The sequence below is a fragment of the Pseudopodoces humilis genome, chromosome 18 (assembly GCF_049639895.1).
Source record: "Pseudopodoces humilis isolate 2021_Gansu_Grassland_sample_001 chromosome 18, ASM4963989v1, whole genome shotgun sequence".
NCBI classification, from domain to species: domain Eukaryota; kingdom Metazoa; phylum Chordata; class Aves; order Passeriformes; family Paridae; genus Pseudopodoces; species Pseudopodoces humilis.
The window spans coordinates 4,714,393-4,737,220 of record NC_142217.1 but is presented as its reverse complement, the minus strand read 5'-3'; the positions used below and the strand labels follow the sequence as shown (position 1 = coordinate 4,737,220).

Below are 22,828 nucleotides of genomic sequence, written 5' to 3'. Positions count from 1 at the left end.
GCATTTACCCTGTATCACAAATTAAAACAGTGGTCCAGGTCACCCCTGCAAGAGAAACCAGATCAGGACAGGAAAAGACTGAATACCCCTGTCTGTTCCCAGGCTGGCTGAGGACCAGCTGACTCCTAACTGCAAGGGCCTCTTACACTTGGACTTACAGAGCACCATCCCCTGTAGCATTTTGAGGGAGATTTGAAACACTTCACCACTGACCTTCTATTCCTTCTGCTTTTAACATTGCAGCAGTGTCTCAAGTTAAAGAAGTTTATTCAAGATCTACTGCAAGGCAAAGGAAAATTCCCTAGGCCAAAGCTGCAAAGGGCAAAGATGAACTGGGCACACTGTCTTCACCTCCAATTTCCATCTTCCCCTCCAAGGGAGAAGAGGATGCCTGTACTGGGAAAGGGCTGTTCCAGGCAGAACATTTCCACAATAACAGCCTCCTTGGGCTCTGCTTAGGTTGTTTGTTTCCTTACTAACCTGTTCCTGCTTGTCACATGAAATCACAAACATTCTTCTTACATGGTTTCTTCATTCTAGGAAACCACAGGGACTGAGCTAAGCCCTTAAGCTGACTCCAGACAACAGGACCAGAGTGGAAGTGATGGATGTCTCAGGAATAATAAAGACAATAAAGTCTGACCCTGGTCCTCAGCCTGAAAGCAACAATAAGCCTCTTTTACTGAAAAAAACAGAAAAGCTGGAGATTAGAGCCAGGAACATTGTTCAGGTGCTTTTACAGAAGTCTGCAAATCTAGACAAGAGGTGGAATACACCTCAGGAGGGAACTATATTTACTTGAAATGGGTAATGTACCATAAGGAGTTAAGCCAGCACCACCCTGCAAACCCTCACAACATTCCCATTCCACGGGCAGGGAATGCTGGCCTGGGAACAGCTGTGCTGGGAGGAAGCAGCAAGGCTCACCACACCTCTTCTTGAGTTAGGAACACATAACCTTGCTGATCAATCTCAAGCAACAGCTAATCTTGTACACACTGAAAAACTGTATTTCTCAATGCCCTTTGATTTTAAACTTTTTTACCAGACAATACTTTTTGGCTTAAAATCAAATTTCAAAGTATGCACTCTGAAAAATTCCAGCCTGAATTTTAAATTCAAAGTGTGTTGAGATTCGCAATTTGACTTTTGTGTCAATAACTGCCATGAATTTCCCCCTCTACACAAAACAGACTAAAAAACATGCCAGAAACAGGCTGGGACCAAATAAAAGTCTTGGAAAAGTCTTTATGCAGTGATTTAACCATTTATAACCAGCATCCAACTGCAGGTCACAAACTAACATGCTCTTTTTCAAGCTCATCTGGCTTGTGTAGAGGGTTTGGAGAGAGCTGAAATTCCAGTTTTAAACAAAAACATTGGGTAGCTTTGGCTGCTGGTGCAGCTACTCACCAAACCACAACAGAGTGGTGAGGGAGCAAACTCCATCCCCTCCTGCCTCGTACATGATCAGACTCATTGGGGAACATCTCACTGCAGACAACACTTTTCAAAAGGTTCTGTTCTCAAACCTTGCATTGAACTCTGGAAAATGCTGATTTTTCAAGCTGCAAAGGGAGCAGATACTGTGTGTTTTCCTCTTTTTAAAAGGAACTGAGAGGGTGAATCCAGTGTCTCTCTGGTCCCCCCAGCTCTCATCTGCCCAGAGGCTCCCAGCCCTGAAGGAACATGCAAAGCACAAACACCTCTGGTTTAGTTCACTAAATGCTGCAGCTCCAGTAACACTGCTTATCCCACCACAGAACAACTGACAGATAAAGCTGGATTCCCTCAAAATACATCAGGGAAAAGGGCTGAAGCTGTGGTTATCCACATCATCTCCCAGGCCAAATCCTCCCAAGGAGAAACAATAAAGAAATGAGACAAGAAAGTTCAGAGACCACCTGAAAGCTGGTGGGGTTGTAGAAACAGGTTACCCAAGAACAGCAGAGATACATGAAAGCATGAAATACTTGCAGGGACATTTTCCTGCAGAGTTTAACATTCAGAAAAAAATCCAGTTGGTTCCTTTCATTCTTTGGTCTAAGTGCACTAAGGCAAAAGCTTTAATTACATAATTACGCTCTCCACAGCATAATTTTGTCTACAGTGCACTATACAACAACAGCCTAGAATTAAAGACAACAAGAAAACCAGATTTTCAGTTCTGATCTGGATCTTAATTTCATTCTTCTGCATTTGCATTCAGCTGTACAATTTCCAGCCTTCATTACAGCTTTATGCACACAATTCCTCTTTCACTTGACCCTCCTTGGAAGGAAAATAATTTAAGTGCTTGTAATTTGACAAGGAACAAGCTACACCCTCCAGCAGCAACACCTGCAACTGCCCTTAGCCAGACAGCAGGGTTAAATAATGTCCCCATTGCAGACACAAAGATTCAGGCAATAGGATATTAAACCCTCCAAGACATTTTATTCCATAAAAACTTAAGTTTCAACACCCTTTTTTTTTTTTACTCTCTGGTTTGATAACACCTGGTGAGCGATCTGAGGGATACATGGGCAAGGATCAGGATGATCAGATAACAGAGTTTAAAACTGAGACAGGGAGAGGCAAGCAGGAAAAAGCTGTTTCATGTCTCTCCATCATAAGGCCCATGAGACATCTCATGATACAAAAAGGAGCAAAGTTCAGAAGAAATAGAAAGAAACACAGAAAGTAGTTAAGCCATGGACCTCTTTATCAGAGGATGCTGTGGTTGTTAAATATTTACTCTGGCTCACAGGACTGTGGGCTAATTCCGGGAAGTGAGATCAGCTGAAAGCTGCTGAATGTACAGAAACCCCTCCAGAGCTGCAGGAAGCTGTGGGGAATATTTTAGGGACTATCACTGCTCTTTTGCTCTATTCTGCTGTGTCCTCAACTGTGAGCTACTGCCCCAAAATGAGAGCCTGAACGTTTGGCAGTATCTCCCAGAACTGCAGCCTTTTCCATAATTACTGGCAAAACAAAGAAATCCCACTTCACATTTATAAAAGATTTATGTACTTTTACATATACACACTTCATATAACGTCTGTCCTGTTTGTATCAGAAATTAACCCCATGTTTTCCAGTGTGGTGGAGGTGGGCTTGTAGCTTTGCAGTTTGTTTTTCCTACAGGTTGTGACTACTCAGAGCTTTGAAATTATTTCACATTTCCTTATAAAGGACAAAGGGCTATCCTTTGATAAATAACTGTAGTTGGATTGTATTTTATAGCACAGCCACAGAAATTACATCTAATAATTCATTAAGTCTCACAGAATTATTCCCTGAGCTGCTGAGATGGGCTAAATCTACCACTAAGTTCAAGTCCCACTAGGGTACAAAATAATTAGGGTCTGCTGTATTAAAAAGAAGAAACAAACAATCCAAACCTCCCCCAAAACCTCTCCATACTTTCACTTTTATTCCAATGCAAAGCTAAGAGAGGTTTGCTAGAACCAGACAGGCAGTTAGTAAGTATCAAGTTCACTTATTATCTGCAGCTGCAGATAAAACTATATGAAAGCTTCTTAAAAGAGACACATATTGTAACAGCAGTAAGTTTTTCAGCACTGGAAGTCCTGTAAACTTTCTTGGGTCTAAAACCCATTGCTTTCTGTTCCACACCAATGCTTCAGCTTCAGGACAAGATGAATGAAGACTCTCAACTTTCTGAATTAATCCAAAGGAAACATTCTAGTTCTCTCCATTAGAGACAAAACGTCCCAGGACTTAGATGCTGAAAGCCTCTGAGCTGTCTGAGTGCAATACCACTCCATTTCTAGTCAAGATATCCTGGGTACTGATCCTGCCTTATGGAACACAGGCATATCATTCAAAACCAAGGAACACTTTGAATGACAAAAATATTCCTCTACTTGTGGTTTTGCACAAACCAACCTGCTCAGGGACGTGTAGGGTCTTGCCTGAAATACCTCAGCACCATCTACAGGAAGCCAAGGGCCCAACAGCACCTCTGGAGCAACCCTGGAAATTGGGCTGGAATTGCAGAAATTAGCAGGCACTTGGAAATGCTGGTTGGAGCAAACCTCAAACAGAGAGCTGGGCTCCATCTGCAATTCAAAGTGCTCTCTCCACTCCAATGGCTGTTCTCCTACATCCACAGGCTATGCCAGAAGTCTCTGTAAATTTAGAGCAGCACGTTGTCACCGCTTGCATCCGAAGGTTTACCCTTCCCACCAGTCCTTTCTCCTTTAAAAGCAACATAGCAAATCTTTCCATCTTCCCTCTGAGGTCATTCACACTCCTCCACACTCTCTAGGTGGCCTAAATCCCTCTTGAAATGTGGTGTCCAAACTGGATAAAATATTCCTTGCAGCAGAAGTTTTACAACTGCGAGCAGGACTGGTGCCTATCTTACAGACAAGACTTATTTTATGCATTCTTGTCTACCTCCTCTTTTTTGTAACCCCATGTCACTTATGACTAACCCTCACTTCACAGAAGACCACACAGACTTCACCCAGAGCTGCTGCCATATAGGAATGATTAATTCATCCTGGACTTGCAGAAAAAATTGTATTTCTAGAACCCTTTTTCTACCTTACTAAAAAATAATTTTAAATCTATGCCTGCCTGGCAAAGTGCTGCAGCTCCTCTCAGTTGATCTGACTGCCAGTATAATAAGCATATTTCCTATGCTCTCATATGAAGTATTAATAGAAAAACCCTGCAGAACATCTTCTTATCACCCAACAACACTGTCAGCTCCTTTTCAAGTACCACTTTCCAACCAAGCACACAGGCACTTCAGACTTTTACCAACACCTTATTTCTTACATTTTCTTTTGACAGTGTCATACAAAAGTGTCAAAATCCAACTTGCACCAGTTCTTCCCCACTCACAATGCCTAAATGAGGAAGAAACTGCCTTGTTTTACAGCTGGGGGCAGCACCAAAGTGTATTTCTCCATGGTCTGTATTCCTCCTTATCTCTGGGAAGGCTCATGTCAGCAAAGTCCACGAGCTCGGTGTTGCTACAGTCACAGCTAAATGCCACAAGATGTCACTGTGTCCCTAAAATATTTGGAAACACGATCAGGGGTTGCCCAGTCATAAATACATAGCCCTAGAGGAACAGAAAAATATAATTGCAATATTAGAATTACAGGCTGCATAAATACTGCCTTACTTAAAAGTTTAGTACAGGTTTTGTGCAAGGTGTGTGGAGCCGTATACCACACTCCTTCAAACGAGATGAAATTCACAGCTCTTGAACACAAAGAGCACCTTAGCAGAAGTTTTCTGATGCTCTTTGTAACCATTATATTATTTAGGCTCCCAGTGCCTTACCTCACAGGGCTCTGATCCCCTTTGTACACGAGAAGCCACAACCCAGGGAGGATAATGGGTTCCCTGAAGAACTCCAGCCTGATTCCCTGAATCCCTGACAAACACCCCAAGCAAGGGACACAACATCTTCCCTCACACACAGAGGTTCTGCGTCCCTCTGTCCAGGCCCTTCCCCAAGCACATTTCCTGGCTGCAGGGTACCCTGGGCCTGAGGAGGCAGCACTGACAGGCACAGGCTCCTGCTCAAGTTCAACTCCAGCCCCACACTGCTTTGAAATCTTTGCCAGAACTTCTAATCCAGTCAAGAAACAGCATGTTACACTTTCCATTCTGCTGGAAGTCTCAGCATCTCATCCAAATTTGCGGTCCAGAGATGCACAAATGTGGCCAGGGCAGTAGCCAACTTGTCATCAGTGCTCCTGCAGCACTTTCCCCTTAGCTGCAGGTTTAGAGCACTTCTCCAGTGCTGTGATATTCCTGTTATGACACTTGTCAGTTCTACAGTTCACTTGTTATTAATGCCCCTGAGCTAAGGAAGAAAAAAATAATTCTTAAAGCTGTGACAGACATCATCAGCTTTTAAGAACAAGATGCCAAAGACAGACCAAGGTAATGATTAGGGTAGCAGTTCTGCAAACATTTCACCTGACTGCCAGGCTCCACATTGCTTTACCTGGTTTAAAACCCAAATTCCAATGATTAACAGCATGAAGAAGTGGGTAATATCCTTAGGAACAAAGCCAAGGGATTTCAATGAGAAATTCTCACAGCATTCTGTGAGCTAGGATTAAAATCCAACTTACCTGTCATATGTCTCTTTGAGATCTCTGGCCAGCTTGCACTTGGGTAGGATGTGATGAAAAGGTGACTGGGGCCCTTCTGTGGCTATGGAAAGATTCAAAACAAGAAAATAAATAACTGACTTCAAAGAGTTTCCTCTTCACCCACTAGGTATCAACCTGTATCTTAGGAACAGAATTTGTACCATTTTAATCTACAATTATCTTTCAAAGCTTTTAACAATAATTCAAGTTACACATTAAGATAATAATAGTGAATTTTTGCCAGCTTCTGCTAAACCTCAACTCAGTTAAGTACATGTAACCAAATTTGACAAGTGATAACTTTAAATGCTTTGATTTTCTAGATGTTAGCTTTAATTTTTAATGCTTGCAGCAAGATGATGCATCACTGTCAAAGTTCACCTTAAACAGTGCATATTGTTACAGTACATTTTCCAAGTGCAGTCTATAAAAATGCTCTGCAACTGTTTGGTGGCCAAGTAACAGCATGTAAGACCAAAGCTTCCACATGAGGAGTCTGGTGACTCAGCAGACAGCATTAAAGCATGCAAAACTTGCTCTGGGTTGGGTGAAGCAGGCCACACAGGAGCTCTTCCATGTCAGCCTGACAGGGACAGGCAAACATGATAGCTCAGTGCACAGTCTCCAGGGATTGCGCTGAACTTAACTGGCAAAGAAAGCAGAGAAACTACTCCACCTCTGAAACTCACATCTCTGCATACAGACAGTGAACTTGGCTGAGGCAAAATGCAGGGAAAAGCTGTCAGAATGCTACAGAGCACCAAAACTTGTTCACAGTGATCCCAGGCACAATCAGCACCTCCCTGAGGGAGTGCTCATGGACAGAGCCACTGCTGCTGAAAGCACTCACTCTCTGACATGGCAGACACCTCGTCCTGGATGGCCAGGATGAGCTTGGCCTCACGGGTGAGGTACTGGCAGCGGCGCTCCTCGTGCTGCAGGACGATGGCGATCCTGCGGGACAGGTTGTGCAGGCAGCTGATCACGGACGGGTCCGCGTTGGCCTGCGGGGAACATGGACAGACACTGAGCCACGGCCACGTGGAGCTACAGGGATGATGGGGAACAGGCAAATGGTTTTCCATTGACACCAAAAATCAGCCTCTTGACTGGAATAAGAACAGAATTTTCTCTACCCACAACCAAGCAGAAGCTCAGCAATGTCCAAATGTAATCTGGATTTCTAAGCTTGTCTATGTGCAGAGGAGCACCACACGTGGAGCAGGATAACCCCATCTGGTTTGTTTTTCCAGTTGTTAATAGCCCTTTTACTAGAAGAGAGCAAAGACCTCAACTTCACACAGTGAGACAAGAAAGTGTCAAGCTATTTGAAAAGGCAGAATATCCCAAAGTTCAGGTTAAACTCACTGACAGCATAGGGGCTGCAGTGCTCTAACATGTCCCACTCACTCCACGTTGCCACACTGCTGTTTGTCCTATGTACTGACAAGGCAGTAACTAGGTAACAATTACCAGTTCATGACCAACATTCTCATCCCAAATCTGAATTAATTTGGATCTATGCTCCCAAAAAATTCACAAATATGGCTTATTACTGACACTGCATTTATGAAAGCCCCAGAAAGAAAGTGCTGGAAAAATCTATCATGTCAGTACAGCTGCCAAGCGGGATGGGGGGGAATTCAGTAGCTCCAGCATGAGTCAGCAAATGCTTCATGTTTGTTAAGACATTTAAAGGAATTTAAAGTTCCAGCAAGTGACCACTTGGCAGAGAAACCAGCAAAGCGTGACTCATCAGTTTTTTGACTCCACTGTTCCTGCTGAGTCACGCCACGTCGGTAGCCCTGAAGCTCAAACACAGCAGGATCAGAGCTGATTATCACACTTGGGCCATTGCCTGCTCTGTCTGCCTACTGCAGATGGGCACTCATCTTTATCTCTGAGGGCCTCCACCCACCTCCTGCACTGCACTACTCCATCCTAGGAAAAAATTTCCACTTGCTTCTTGCCCATTGCTTTCCAGAAACCTGACTGTTCCCTGTGCACTAAGAGTCTCATTTGGCAAATGGATTTGGTGCTGCATCACACACACAATTACATCGGTATCATCACATGGCTGAAGGGCAAAGAAAGCAAGTTTTCCTAGAAACACCAGAAATTAGATTCCAGAAAAATGTGGGCTAGTCTTCACAGTGAATGAAAGATCATTGGTTTCAACACTTCTGCTGCCACAGGGCTCAGTGTGCATCAATGTGTGTGTTTGCAGGTGCACCTGCACACATCTCCCTGCAAGCAAAGCACAGGGCTTTAACAATTCACCAAAACAACATCTCTTAACATGTGAAATCTAAAATCAACTCCTCCACTGCAAATTCAGCACTCCCTGACCCAGGAGTGTCCTAAAGCACTAGATTCTCAGCAGAGCTCTGTAAATAATTTCTTGCTTGATTTGGGTAATTGTCTTGTGTGAAACCTTGCTCCGCATCTCAGGACAAGCCATGCAGGCTGGGGCCATGTCCATGTCACCACTGCAAGGTCAGTGGTAAGAAATGTATTAGTGCTAAAAAGGAAGAAAGTTCCTTTCACCAGCAGGGAGCTGGAGCTTTTTAAACCATGGCATTACATCCAGTCAAGCAAAAATCAACCATAAAGACTATTCCAGCTCCTTCTTTTATTTTTAAATGACCTGTGGACTGGAAAAAGAAAGCCAGAGCTCAAAAATCAAGTAATGCTTGAACATAATGAAATTTCTAGGGCTTTATGCACTTAATTAGCCAAGCCAGGATCCCTTAACACCAGCATCTCGTTAATAGAGGAAGCCTGAAAAAATTCCAGGCAGAAACTATGTGTTTGTTCCAGGTTTTTGCTGAGCATTGAAACCTCTTTATTCTTGTACCTTCTTCTCATTTAGCTGCTGCTCCCTGGCACTTTCCCTTTACAGTGACCTCACTGCTGAGAGGAGGCAGCTTTCAAACACTGGCCATTAATCATAGAACAAGACTGGAGTGTGAGCCCAGTGCATTCTCTCATGGATCCAAGGCACATCCCACTGTCAGATGGAATGGAGACAGTCCTTACCCTTAGTGCAAACACCACGTTGAACAGAATCATGGTGGGCATCTCTCTCTTCGGTGAGGGGTCAGTTTTGGATACCTGAAAAACATTTTTTAGAAAATCCCATTGGCTACTGTCAGTTGGAGACAATAACAAAGGGAAAGTAATAAAAAAAACATTAAAAAGCCCAAGTTAAATAACAAGCTGTGAAAAGAGAGCAGACAAACCAATTTATAACATCAAATGTGACTTGCAAAAACTAGAACTATGATTTTGTGTTTTATTGGAGTGTCACAGTTACTCTAAAACACTGCCTTTGCTGAGCAAGCTGCGAAGAATTAAACCAAAGCCTTTTGGTCACAAGGATGGAAATGAGTGTCAGTTAAGACAGCACTCTTACTTAGTGTCTTTGTTAATACATTTAGCATCATTAGGGGCCTTAGGTTTAAATTCTTTAGCACAGGTGTCAGATATACTGTCAACAGAATTCCACAGATTTCTCATCTCAGGCCACACCTATTCCTTCCTTTCCTAAATTCCTGCAGCATCCTGTTACAAGCTGCTGTTTTTATAGACAAAACATGCTCTAGAACAGCAGTACTAAAATAAAAAGTTTGATTTTTCCCTTCCTGCAGGATTTCAAACACATTATCCAGCCTCTCCATCCTCTTTGTAGCAGAGAGCTCCATCTCTAAGGCAGATTCAAACTTTCCAGTGAGAAGAAACAGTTTAGACAAGCAAGTGGAATTTGCACAGCGAGGCCAGCTCCAAAGGGAGCACGTGTCACCACAAGATGGAGCACAAAATGCAGAGGACATTCCCACCTCCCCTGCAGCTCCCTGCTCCACACCCACCCAATCCCAAGTGCAAACAGCTGGAGCCTGCCCGGCCAAACAATAGCTGGTCTCTACCTAAAGTGTGTGCAGCACCTGAGCCAGGGCAAATACAGAGCAGCATCTGCCCTTCCCCACAGATTCTGAGCACCAGCAGGGCTTGGGACTGAACTCCAAAATTTGACTGCCTGCGCTCAGGAGTCTCAAAATTTAGAAAACTAAGAGGTGATAGGTATTTTTTGGTTTTTATTTTGTTCCCTAAAGTGAAAATGACATTCTGTCAGAAAGGCAGTGATGGGAGAGTGGTAAAGGCAGTTACTGTGTTTATCTGTTCTGGAGTTACAGGTTCCAGGATCTCTTGTGAATTCCCAAGTGTAAGGACTGATCCTGTCCCTTCCTTAAAATCAAAGAAACTACACCACCACTAACATCAGTTGGGATGCAGGCTAGATTTCGTATCACCTCATGACCAGAAAAAAAAGAGGACTGAGCTGGGAAAGAAAATGCTGAAGGAATTTGAAGAATTCAGAACATTGCTACAGAAAAAAGCAATCTGGCACACAGGATCAAATGTTTGTGCTCTTGTAACTCCTGAATCTCATCGGAGTAAGAATTTGCTGAGCTGTCCTGTGGATTAATTTACTGCAGTATGAACTTTGAGGAAATGTAAAGCAGAGGCTGCTGGGTTACTCCAGACACTGCCTGAGCTCCATGGAAAAGCAGCTCCATCTGGCTTCCTCCTAACTGCAGGAGGGTCCCAAATTTAGACTGTCACAAACCAGCAGAGAAGGCTGCCACATCCAGAAGATTCTTGACTCTAGAAAGTTCTGGGGTGCCTCCTGGGGTGATAAGACTCACTCAAAAAGAAGTTCCTTCTGAAGTAACAAAGAAAGTGTTACAGCTCTTTATAACTTTATTTGCCAAGATGCAATTTTATTCATTTATTTATTTCATGCAATTAGGATTAAACTGACTGGAAAGAATGTACAATAATAAGTGGTGAAAAAAATGCAAATACAAATTTTCAACCTCATTTACAGCACATTTAGGAAGTTGGGCCTTTCAGATGAGATTAGTAAAATAAAGGAAAATTATCTGAGGGAGAACAGACCACTGTCAGAGCCTTGAGGGCACCAAAAGGTCTTCATGTCCCTGGCCAGATCCAGCTGGGTTCCCACACACACCCCCACCCCCAGCCACACAGCTGGGAGCCCCAGTTAAGCTCAGCCCAGGGCCTGGAGCTGTGCCTGTCTCCAGGATGGACCCTCGGTCCAGTACATGCCACCCTTGTCCTGTCTCTGGTCGCAACACAGACCCTGGGCCTGGCTCACCATTTGCCCTGTCTGGGGCTGCTGATGGATTTGCACAGCTTGGGCACACTTGAATCCTGTCTTCCAAAACAGTTTAACTTTTTCAGGACTGAGTCTTGGTGGTCTTCCATGACATTTCCTGTAGACTCACAACTGAGTTCCCAAAGTAGCATCTTTTGATGCTTTAGGCCAGCTCCTTGCTGGGTTTAAAGCAGTCTGGTCCTCTAAATATCAAGAAGCAGTTACCAAAAAGCTGTTTCCACCTCTAATTATAGCTAGAAAGCAGGACAGAATTGGCAAGCAGACTTCTTTTTCCCCTGAAAAAAAGGAATGACTTAGCAAATTTGATGAAAAATGAGACCAAAGCAGTTCAGTGACAGGGATCAGTGTGGATTCAGAAATTATCAAAACCTAGTTCGTTCCTACAGTTGATCAGGAAGAAGGAATAGGATACAGAATATGAGGACACAGAGGCACATGAACTCTTTCCTGGATTTAAGCAGGGCATTTTACATAGCCCAGGTAGAAAACTGCTCTCATTCTGAGCACCTAAAACATAGGCCATGGAAGAAGGTCTCAATGCAAACAGCAGCCTGACTTGGTCCACAAGAAAATCTTAGATCTCTTTCAACATCCTACATGTTCCATGTAAGTCTTGTGGATCATCTTCAGCCTCGGGAAAAGTTAAAAGCCAAACAAGGCTGACGCAGCTTTTAGCATTTGTGAAGGTTTTCAGTGGTGTTTTTTTAACTGCTACACTAATTAGAGGTGCTAAAAGCTAACTTGCAGTAACTAAAATAGTGAGAAACAGCTTTTCGAGCTGGAGTGCCCAATTTTAATTCTCTTTACTCACACTACTTCCCTACAGTAACCAGAAGAGTTTCTGTGATCACTGACAGCTCCCTCAGTTTGCCACTCACTCCATTAACACACAAGTAAGGAAAAGACAGCTTGGAGCATCAGGAAGTAAAATCAGGATCAAAAGCCAACATGCACATTCTGGATTCCAGGTTTCCCCACTAAAGCCAGGCAGTTTGTGAAGAATGCAGGTCCCCAGAGGGGATCTCATACTGTACCTGCCCGAGAGCATGCTGGAGCAAGGTGGGATGGCCAACAAAGCGAACATTATCAATCTTCAATTCAAACTTTTTGCCACACATATCTGACTTGGTAGCCAAAATTGTTGCCAGGATGACATCCGAAAACCTTGAAGAGCAGAAACAGTCGTTATTACAGTTTTCAAAAAGCATCCCCCCAAAATATTCCTTCAAATACGGATATATTTAACTCCGAAGATTTTAAGGCGTTGTAAATTGTGACTAGATTGCTGTACCTGGAGTACCACCAATTATGGAAAATTAAGGACCCCTAAATTACATCCCTCAGATCATCACAATTATAAAACACGAAGCATTCACAACAAAGACTGCAGGGTCATGCTCATTTAATTACATGCTCAGCAAAATACATTGAAAAGATTAGATGCAGTTTGCTTAAATATAAAAACAGCTGGAGTTAGCCATTGTCTGGATTTAGCTGCAGGTTAATGAACTCACTAAGCAACTACATATTGACACAGCCTGTCACTCAAGCACAACAGAGATCTTTAAGCCACCCAGTATGGCAGAGGGGAAGGCAAGAAAGAGCTGATTCAATTAGAAGAAACACAACCAGTGCTTGTCCTTCCTTTCCCAAAGCTCATCAGTGACATTCCCAGTTCCTCACTTAACAGATCTCAACCCGTGCTCAGCAGACCACTGGCACCTTCCAAGAGCTGCCTGGCCTCACCTGGGCTTTCTCATTTGATAAATCACATTCATACAGGGCAGGCCCTTCCCAATGCCAGCCATGGGGTTACTGAATTGCTCTGGACTTGTGGGGGCAAGGCAGCAGCTGAGAGACAGGAGGGCAGGTCTCTAGAAGGGGTCTGACCTATGAAACACAGCCACTGCTGCAAGACCAGCTAAAAATCCAGTGTGACTAGGGAGGATTTCCACAACTGCTCTCTCCGATGGCCTCGCAACATTAGTCTGGTCTCCACCAGCACTTGTTCTCCTCAAGGTGTCCCCTGGGACAGCGAAGCCCAAACCCACAGGGAAGAGAACCTCAGCTGTTAGAGTATCCTTGTTGCTCTAGAATAGGAGCAGTGCGAGGCTTGTTATTAACAAGTCCTCTCCTCATCTGATTTCCCAGAGGCTCCTATTTAACCAAATGAATTTCAAACCACTTTCTGACGAGAGTCGGTTTTTAAGAATGAAAATGTTTATTTTGTTTTGTGTATTTACACTCAGGGATGTGTGTCCCTGCCAGACCACCCCCCCACAGCAGGCAGGTATCCCAGATAACCCAGTATCACTCAGAGAGGAGGGCAGGCATGGGTGTGTGCTGTGCTCACCTTATCTCTTGGCCACAAGTGAGCCCTCCATACCCAGAGAGGCAATTAATGTACCTTAGTCCTGCCTCCCTCTCAGTCATGCAGTACTACAGAAATTAAGACAAATGCACTCAAGGACATGGGGAATTTCTTTTATTTACAAATACTGGAGATGAAGGACCACACAGGTCAAAACTGCCAAAGGCCCTGGTGCTTGTACAAACAGGTCACTCTGAGCACAGCACACTGCTTATGTTTGGTTTATGGAAGGAGCAGCTGTGTACAAATTTCCAAATCTATGACTGCTGTGCTCCAAACTCCAAGCTAAGGGCAAGCAGAGACTAGCCAGAGACTCCTGGGGCACTGAGCCCATGCTCCTCAGCCACTGGGCTGCACAACTTGGGAAGTTTGGGAGGAAAGGGCAAAGCAACCTAGAACAGGACCTGGACTGCCAGTCCCTGGAGATCACATTCAAAATAGGAAAAAAAGTCACTATGACAGCAGTGAGCTTCTCCTCCTCTTTTTGTCCTGCTCAGCTGCTCGTTAATAGGCTCCTCATGGAGCCAGGAAGATGGGAATAGCAGTGGATCCAAAAGGAGCATATGTTTTGTGGGGTGAAGGGAGAAGGAGGGCAAACTAGAAAATGTCGGCTTCCTAATAAGAAATTAGTTACCCTTCCCTCCTCCAGCCTTGGCAAAGGATACCTGGGAGCTGATAAACTGATCATTCTGATAACTTCCACAAGGAATTACCCCAGCAGATCCTTTAACAGATAAATGTGGTGCTAAAGGTAGGAATTCGGCAGTTTCCCAGGACAGCTCTTGACACCAACAGCCCCTGTCTGCCCTACCTTGCATGTGGCTTTCTGGGGAGGAAGAGATTAAAAGGTTGATTTTGGAAAGTCCTCAGAATCTTCTCACTAGCAGAAGTGACAGACATCCAGTACTTCTCTGTCTGGGAGAGTACTGGAATTGCAGCCAGAGGATATGATCAGGGACAGATAATCCTGACACAGGTGCATCTCCTATCACCATAGGCTCTCCCAAGAGTCACCTGGATTCCAGCCCCTTCTCCTTCTCTGACTGCCTGGATTAATAATTTTTGCTCTCTGAGTTTTTTTAATCCCCAGTGCTCTACTTAATTTTGACATTCCATAGGCTTCAGGACAATAGAGAAATCAAGGAACAGCAGATGTGTTATTCCCATTACTTCAGTTTGTGACCTCAGCTTAGAAAGTAACTCTTTTACTGTAAATATTTCAGTACACATTTTCCCACCTCTGGGGTACGTTAAGATGACCTAAAAACACTGGCTTCTGAGAGCCCAAGAGTTTGTTAGAAGCAGATTAGCTTTTGCAGTTGGGCAGTAACCCTTCTCCTTTTATGAGATTAGTCTGAGCATTGTGAATTCCAGGGGGAAGCAAACCTCTTCTGTACTAAGGAATTCAGCAGGCAGAAAGTATAAACAATAAACAAAAAGCTTTGATTTGTCCAAAATATTCTACCTCTTGTCTCCTGAGCACAACATAGCAACAGCACACTGAAGAGAATGGGGGAAGTTTCAAACGCTAACTCATTTCTTCCCCCAAGAATGGATCATAACTTTTTATATGCTACAGGAATTCAAAGCAAGGTTTTTATAAAGAATTTTTCTTTGAAGTAGTTTAGATCAGGATCTGAATATGTAGGTGAGGCTTATGTGTTAAGCAGGGACTAGGGATGCAATATTTTTTTTCCTTCTGGGGCCTGGAGTTAAGCACTTTCCCCTCCATGTGTGTAATCATCCCATTTAGCTGAGTGGGGCACCAAGAACAAGCAAGCACCCACAAACCTGGGTCCTCTAAAGAGCTCTCCATCATTACCCTGGGATTAAATAGTTTACTCACTGATCTGTACTTTCAAGTCATTTCTCCTCAGAAAACAATTTGATTTAGGGCTCATTGTTGGAATAACTGTAATGCCAAGGCCATACTTGTTGCATTCCCAGAGCCTCCCAATTTTCCCAATTCACAGATGGGACAGTGCCACACCCATTCTGGATTCCCTACAGGAAGCACAAAGATGTTAGTAGGACCTTGGTAATTATCCTGGCACAAACCTTTAGCAACACATTTCCTACAGACACTGTGATTTAGCATATAATTTTCTTATAATTCAGTGTAAAACAGAAACCAGAAACAAAAGCACAATTAAAAGGATGGTGAGAAAAGAAAGCCATTCTAGACAAAAGTGATTGTTTAGAACATTTGGTCTTACCCTGAAACCAATTGCTCATCAGTTAGAGGACATTGGTCTCTGAAATGGGAACATGGCCATAAACACAAAACAAAACACAACAAAAGAAAATAAACGAGGCAAGTACACAAAATACAAAAGAAAAAAAAAGAGATAATATTAAAAACTAGGATGGAGTATTGAGGGTTAAAGTCCTGTAAAGGAAACATAACTGTTGAGGAGAGTCAAAAGTTAATGGAAGGTGAATTCCAGGGATATATTGCAGGCTGTTTGACAACACGGAGAAAGCAGGCTAAGGTAATTTAGTCCTTGCACTAGCAGTGGCTGCTGCCATGTGTATTCCCAAAGTACACAGCATTCATGGAGCTGATTTCCATGGCACTCCTAAATTCATGCTTACCTTAAGCGAAACAGAAGAGGCTGCAGCCTGATTTAGTGCAGATTCTAAACCTCAGTTTCTTTCCTAGACTATTACTATCATTTCCACCAAAGAACCTTCCATGCAGCCCCAAATGACCCACAGCTCTTCCCACTTGGTTCTAGTGCTTCCATACCCACAAGACTTAGGAAAAGAGGGTGCCAAGGGTTATTGTTGCAGGATTCTGTGAAGGGCCTGGCACACACAGCCACCACTGCTCCTGCAGGGATCCACGCAACAGGCACAAGGCTGGCCAGACTCGTAGCACACACATTAAGTCCTTCTCTGTCCTGCTCCATGCCCCAGGCAATAAACACAGCTTAGGAAGTGGAGGCTGAAAAAGCTTCCAAGGCAAAGAATCCTAAACCCTTCTTTACAACAGGTGTACAGAGCAGGACTCTGTTAGCACTGGTGCTCACTTTTGTATCAGAAGCACCTGTTTCCATTTTAACAGTCAACTGCCACTTTTTCCCTCAAGATAAAAAAAGGCCTTGTTTCCTGAAACAACTTCATAAATGTACTGAAAAATTAATCTGATAAAAGACTTATACTATCTCACAGGAGAAAGGGGAGACAAACTGAAAACCTCCAACAATTTCTTAATACAAAACACAGATTTCTGCCAGTCACATTGAAAAGAGAACCTAGAGAAACTAAATGACACACTACACAATGGGGTGATATTACAGGAAGGGTGTTTCAAGGAATGGGTGGATGAATGGAAAAGCACAGGCTTACAGAAAGGAAGCCTTTCAGAACAAATACAAGGAAGAACATTGGAGTCCAGTGAAAGAGGGACAGAGGAAACAAATGTTATCACAGGAGAACTACTGTTTGTTAGAAAGAGACATTCAAATCCTTGTTTGTCAGTAACTTGGGTTTTTTATAACAGAAAATGTGCTAAAATTCTTTCAGTCAGTCAGCTCTGCTACTAAAAATGCAAAGTCTGCTGTAACATATGTTACTATATGTGCTTCCTCATTAGAATATTTGCTTGCTGGCTATACCACCTTCAGAAAAATTACCAAAAAAAACCCTATTTCAAACCAATTTAGCATAGCATTATCTTATGGCTTCAGAGGAGTAACTGCCTCATATTCTTTCAGGAGAAAGAAAAACAACTGGCAGGCATGTCCATAAACATTGGGAGGGGGTGTATTTCCTGGTAGAAGATTCAGAAAATGAAGGATGTTTTTGAAAAGTGCAAATGATGAAAGGCTGAGAAGAAGCCAATGAAGAGAGACACTTGACAAGCAATTTGTTTTGACAGTGACAGTCTTCTGAATACCTTTTTGTTGCATGGCCATGATCAACACACCTCAAACACTTTTGCTGCTCAACTTGCTTTCAGCCGGAAATAAAATACGTATTCTGAGAACCCAAACACAGCTCCATCGAGCAGAAATTAATACAGGCAAACACACCCCAGTAACCCGGAGGAAGGATTATCATGAATAGGCTGCCATTGTCTCTAAGAAAACCAAAAAGCAGAACAATGACCAGGAAATTGAGCCTAGAGGCTAAAAGAAATCCAATTATCTATACAAATATGCTACATGGAAATGGAGTTAAGGCACCTAAACTGATCTAATTTTGTCCTTCCTGAGAGTATTAAGAAATACATCCACCTGAACTGCTCTAGGAAAGGTCAGCTCCAAAGTAATTGATCTGGGTTCCAACAGCTCAGGGAGAAAAAAGCAACAGTAAATCTTACCTAGGACACAATTGGTGCTAGATTGCTAATAAATTAAAGACAGACACCCAATATAAAGAAGGATGACCAACCCTCTTAGGAACCATTGCAGCTACAAGATAAATCTGAAATAACCTTTGTACTGAGCATGCAGTGGGAAAAACCCAGCCCTACAACATTACTGAACCTGCCATACACCACCACCACCACCAACTCAACCGACCGGTCTGCCCACCCACAGCCTCAGTTTGTGCCACCAAAAACACCCATGGGTGCTCCTGACACACAGGGATAGAAAGGAACCTCTTTCCAACTCTTCCTCAACAAAGGCTTCCAAAAATAATACAAAACCACTTCATAAATTACTTTTATTGTGGACAATTTCAGACAGAAAATCATCACCACCAGAAAACAGGCTGGACTTGATGCTGATGAACTCTCTCCATAGACTGAGTGTCCGGGAAGGGAACTGCTGTGCTGCTGAAGGATCTTACAGGGATGGAGCTGCCACTGAAGGAATGGCTCTCACAAAACCAGTTGCTCCATTCCTAGTCTCTGATCTTCAACAGAAACACACAAACTGAAGCAAAAATTCATAACGTTGGTGAGGAAAAAATCAGTGATGATACTGGTGTCATGGCATATGAAAGTTAAACTCCCTTCCTTTCCCAGCTTACAAGGCAAATGCATCTCTCTCCCTCCAGGGGATCTGCACTTTTCTGTGTCCAGTCTCTCCTTAGAATCTCTTCTGTTCCAAGGCACCAACTTCTGTTACTCCTAAAATTACCTGATACAAATCAAAGTTGGAGCAATCCATTGCACAGTTTTGAAGATGCCATTTTGTCTTCTGCTGGAAGAAGCATCTGTGTACTTAAAACTTGAATATTTCTTCCACCTGTATCATTCATTGAAAAATACGAACTCTGCCAACAAAGCTCCTCTTGTCTAATTTAAATTGACAGCATTCAGTATATAAAGAGCATCAGCATGCTCTTCTACTAACAGGTACCACTGAAGAGGACACATTTAACTGCTACATCAGTTGTGTGGGATGCAGGGGACTTAGGAGTGATGATTGCACTGCTGCTGGGAAAAAGCTTTCAACAATCAAACTGGAAACAAACACAATTTTGAAAGGGATTTTTAATTTCAGAAATCAGATGCCCAGCCATGTAAGCAGCACCAGCAGTGGGCTGGACTCCAATATCCAGCATCTAGAAGAAATAAGCTTTCAGAGCAACAGAAATGCTGCTGCTCTTCTATTTCCCTTTCATATGTGTGGGAGATACAGACAGATCTGAAAACTTTTATTAGTAACAAATACCTGACCGGGAGATTAAGCATGAACTTTCATGCCCAATGTTCTGGACATCACTACAATGAGACAATCTAAATATTTGTTTAGTGTAGGTTTCAGGAAAACACCAGCAGTTTTCTCACCTGACCATCATTTGAAATGATAAAAGCTTTTCCTACATCACTGCAGTAACCATATATTGTCTCACACTAATTCAGCAACACAGGCAACATTCAATAACAGCCACATACAACAGCCACACATTAAGTGCTTTGCCCAACCTGCCAGAATGGCAGAGGCAACAAGAATCAGTGTCAGACAGAAGTTGGGATCATTCCAACATCTTCTTAATCTGTCTAGGGAAATTCTAGAGCCAGGGGTTTGAACAGCCACCAACAAAATCCCTGGGATAACCAGCAAACGTGTGCACTGAGCCCTCCTGCCATCCACAACCCTGTCTGAAAAGCCAGTCACCAATTCCCAAACACACAACTGGTTTGCTCCCTCTGGAGCTGTGCCCTGTCCATACTGCACTCACTGGACACACAAGCAAAGGTTGCATTGGAAGGTTTCAAAGGCATCAGAAAGAGGCAGGAGATAAAAATGATCTCAATCAAAATGTGTTTTCATAAGATCTCAGTCCTGGAAAACCAAATTAACTGATGATGTTTACAGTCATGTAGGTGATTTCAATTTCAGCTAAACCATTCTCTGCCACAGAGGTAACAGCAACCTTACTTTTTTTTTTTGGTTGGGAGAAAGTGATGATTACTTCCTTAGTACCCTTATAAAAGAGAAGAGCAGCAACTACCCCTTTTTTATTAATACTGCAGATTACACTACATATCACAAAAAAGATCTGCAAGTGAACTATGGGCTAACAGACTAAAAAAACCATTTTCTCTCCCAGATTTCTCCTCTATCTAGTAGTGATAAATTTAGAACTACACAGCAGATTTCAAATGCTCAACAAAAACTAATTAGAAGGTCCATCCATACATACATGCTGAACACTGCCTATTTTCAGTGTGTTCGTTACCCTCTGATTTCCTGTACTTAAAAAACTCTCTTCAAGTCTCAGCTTCCTTTTGAGCCACTGTGTCACTCCACTGACACAACAGCAGCTCTGTCTGGAGAAACAAAATTAGTTATTCACTAGTGCACAGCAATTCCATATGACTATTACATGAGCTAGGAAAGAAGTTGAGGCAAATGAAAAATATATCCAATTAGAAGTAGGCACGTAAAGAAAAGTGGGATTTTACCAAAGGATTAATACTCCTAGTTTTGAAAAGGTAATATTGCCTTTCTAATGATCACAGAATAGCTGACCTATACCTTGCCCAGAAAACAACAGATTCAGCAGCATTCCCCCATGAGACAGTCCTCTTTACTAAGCACTAAGTTGCTCATAATTTGATATTAAAGCATTTTTTGCCAGGTTGTCTTCTATACAGTCCAAGAGAATATGCCTAGGAAGTAGGAGACAAGAGAGCAGGAGGCTGTCTCTCCTCCATTTCAACCTCTTAGGCCAGAAGAAATGTTTTCCCTCCTACCTGGAGTCCCCATCTTGATCTTCTGTGGTGTCACCAGAACCATTCACAGCATATCGACTCCTTGGCTTGTCTGAAGCAAAGAATAAAGATAAATTTACCCAGGAACAATCTGCTTAATGTGTGATTGTATGTTTTTCTATTCTCACTCAAAAGAATGTAAAAAAGACAGGAGAAAATTTTTATCCTTCAGGGGATGAAGAGGAGAAAGTGAAACATTCACAGAAACTGACACAGGTAACAGTTTGCAGTTCAAGAGTATGAAGTAAAATTTTGATCGATGCAATTTCCCTCCTTGTTGCTCAGGTTTTGGGACAATTATAATGCTCCCACAGTCACAGTCACAGGAAGGGAAATCCTTTACCAACAAAAAGTGGGAGTGGGGTGGCACGGAAACAGTCAGCAAAGGAAAAAAAAACAACTAATCTTTCAGATTTTATCTATAAAAATGGAAAGGGAATTAGAGATGATTCCTCATAAACTGACTCACAGCCTAAGCAGGGAAGTCAAACTTCTCCTGACACAGCCATTAGCACACAGCCCAAATCACACAGCTTCATCACCCTGCAGCACCTTTAGGCCCTGATACTGGTCCCAGCCCAGCCACAGGCACTGTCCCAAATCGCGTGCCTGCAAGCAAAGGTGCTACCACTGCTGGTACCTGAATAGTCACGGTCCTGTTTTCCAGGAGAAATTAAACCTCCTCCAGCACACTATTCAAGACCACAGACTAAAGTTTTGTCATTTCTACCCATTATTGGTTAAAGCTTATAGTGTTTACTGAACCACTTCTTCAAAATCAGTGCCTTCCTTCTCATCCTGCCTCCTCCTTCCCCTGCAGCTCCCAAAACCCACGGGCTTCACCTGCCCCGGGGACAGCAGTAAGGCACCAGGTGGATAATGACACCTGGCAGGAATGTGGTTCAATTGAGGTGAGATGGGAGGGGGCCCGGGGCACCCGCAGGGCAAGTGTTGAGAGGTGCAGAGTCCCATGGGGAGCTGGGAGGGTGCCAGGTACCCACAGAGAGTGTGAGGGGTGTGTGTGGGATGACAGACACCGAGAGACAGTGTGAAGGGTGTGGCGGGGGGAATGACAGGTACCCACAGGGAGTGTGAGGGGTGCGGAGTGCCAGGTGCCCAGAGACAGTGTGAGGGGTGCCAGCCCCCATGGACAGTGTGAAGGATGTGAGGGGGTTCCGGGCCCCCACGGGGTGTGTGAGGGGTCCGTGTGGCCCCCAGGGGATGATGCCAGGCCCCGGCGGAGGCTGCTGCGGGCGCGGGGCAGCCGCAGCTCCCGGTGTCGGCACTTACTGTCCTGCGCGGCGGGGTGCTCGGCGCCGCGCTGGAACGGGAACCGGAACAGCAGTTTGTTGCCGCGGCTGCCCGAGCTCACCAGGATCACGCTGATGGGGCTGGTGCTCTCGCCCATGCCGGCTCGGCTCGGGCTTCCCGCAGGAAGGGCCCGGCCGCGGCGCCTTCCGCTTCCGCCGCCACACGGCGCGGCCGCCGCGACCGGCCCCGGCGGGGACAGCGCGGCTGATGCCCGGGGCTGGGGCCGGGTCCGCTGCCCCTCGACCCCTCGGCCCGTGCCCGGTGCAGCCCAATGCCCCCAGTTCTGACCGGCACCTCACATACAGCCCCATCCCCAGTGCAGCCCAGTATTCCCAGTTCTGACCAGCACCTCGTACCCCATAGCGCCATCCCCAGTACAGCCCGGTGCCCCCAGTTCTGAGCAGCACCTCACACACAGCCCCATCCCCAATATAGGCAGGTGCCCCCAGTTCCGACCATTAACTCATGCCCCCACAGCTCATTCCCAGCACAGCCCAGTGCCCCCAGTTCACACCAGCACCTCACCCACAGCCCTGTTCCCAGTACAGCCCAGTGCCCCCAGTTCAGACCCCCACTTCACACACAGCCCCATCCCCAGTACAGCCCAGGGCCTTAGTTCAGATCAGCACCTGACACCTACT

The 22,828-nt window shown here is 44.2% G+C and overlaps 1 protein-coding gene across 7 annotated transcripts in view; it reads right to left on the bottom strand.

Annotated features, from left to right (window-relative positions):
* NPRL3 (NPR3 like, GATOR1 complex subunit) overlaps positions 1–22,330 on the bottom strand; it is a 41,106-nt gene extending 18,776 nt beyond the window's left edge. Inside the window, exons 1-7 of one of the 7 annotated variants that reach the window (XM_088063970.1) lie at positions 22,167–22,330; positions 20,859–20,928; positions 15,916–15,954; positions 12,363–12,492; positions 9,168–9,242; positions 6,979–7,132; positions 6,108–6,189 (exon numbers count right to left, since the gene is read on the bottom strand). In XM_088063970.1, the coding sequence (XP_087920096.1) occupies positions 6,108–6,189; positions 6,979–7,132; positions 9,168–9,242; positions 12,363–12,492; positions 15,916–15,954; positions 20,859–20,928; positions 22,167–22,284 (668 nt within the window). In that variant the 5' untranslated portion in view covers positions 22,285–22,330. Of the gene's footprint in view, positions 1–6,107; positions 6,190–6,978; positions 7,133–7,268; positions 7,439–9,167; positions 9,243–12,362; positions 12,493–13,074; positions 13,117–13,218; positions 13,516–15,915; positions 15,955–20,858; positions 20,929–22,166 lie in introns of those variants that run through there. The other 6 variants (XM_088063969.1, XM_005522854.3, XM_005522853.3 and 3 more) reach the window with 6 other exon arrangements.
* Positions 22,331–22,828: the final 498 nt, after the last annotated feature.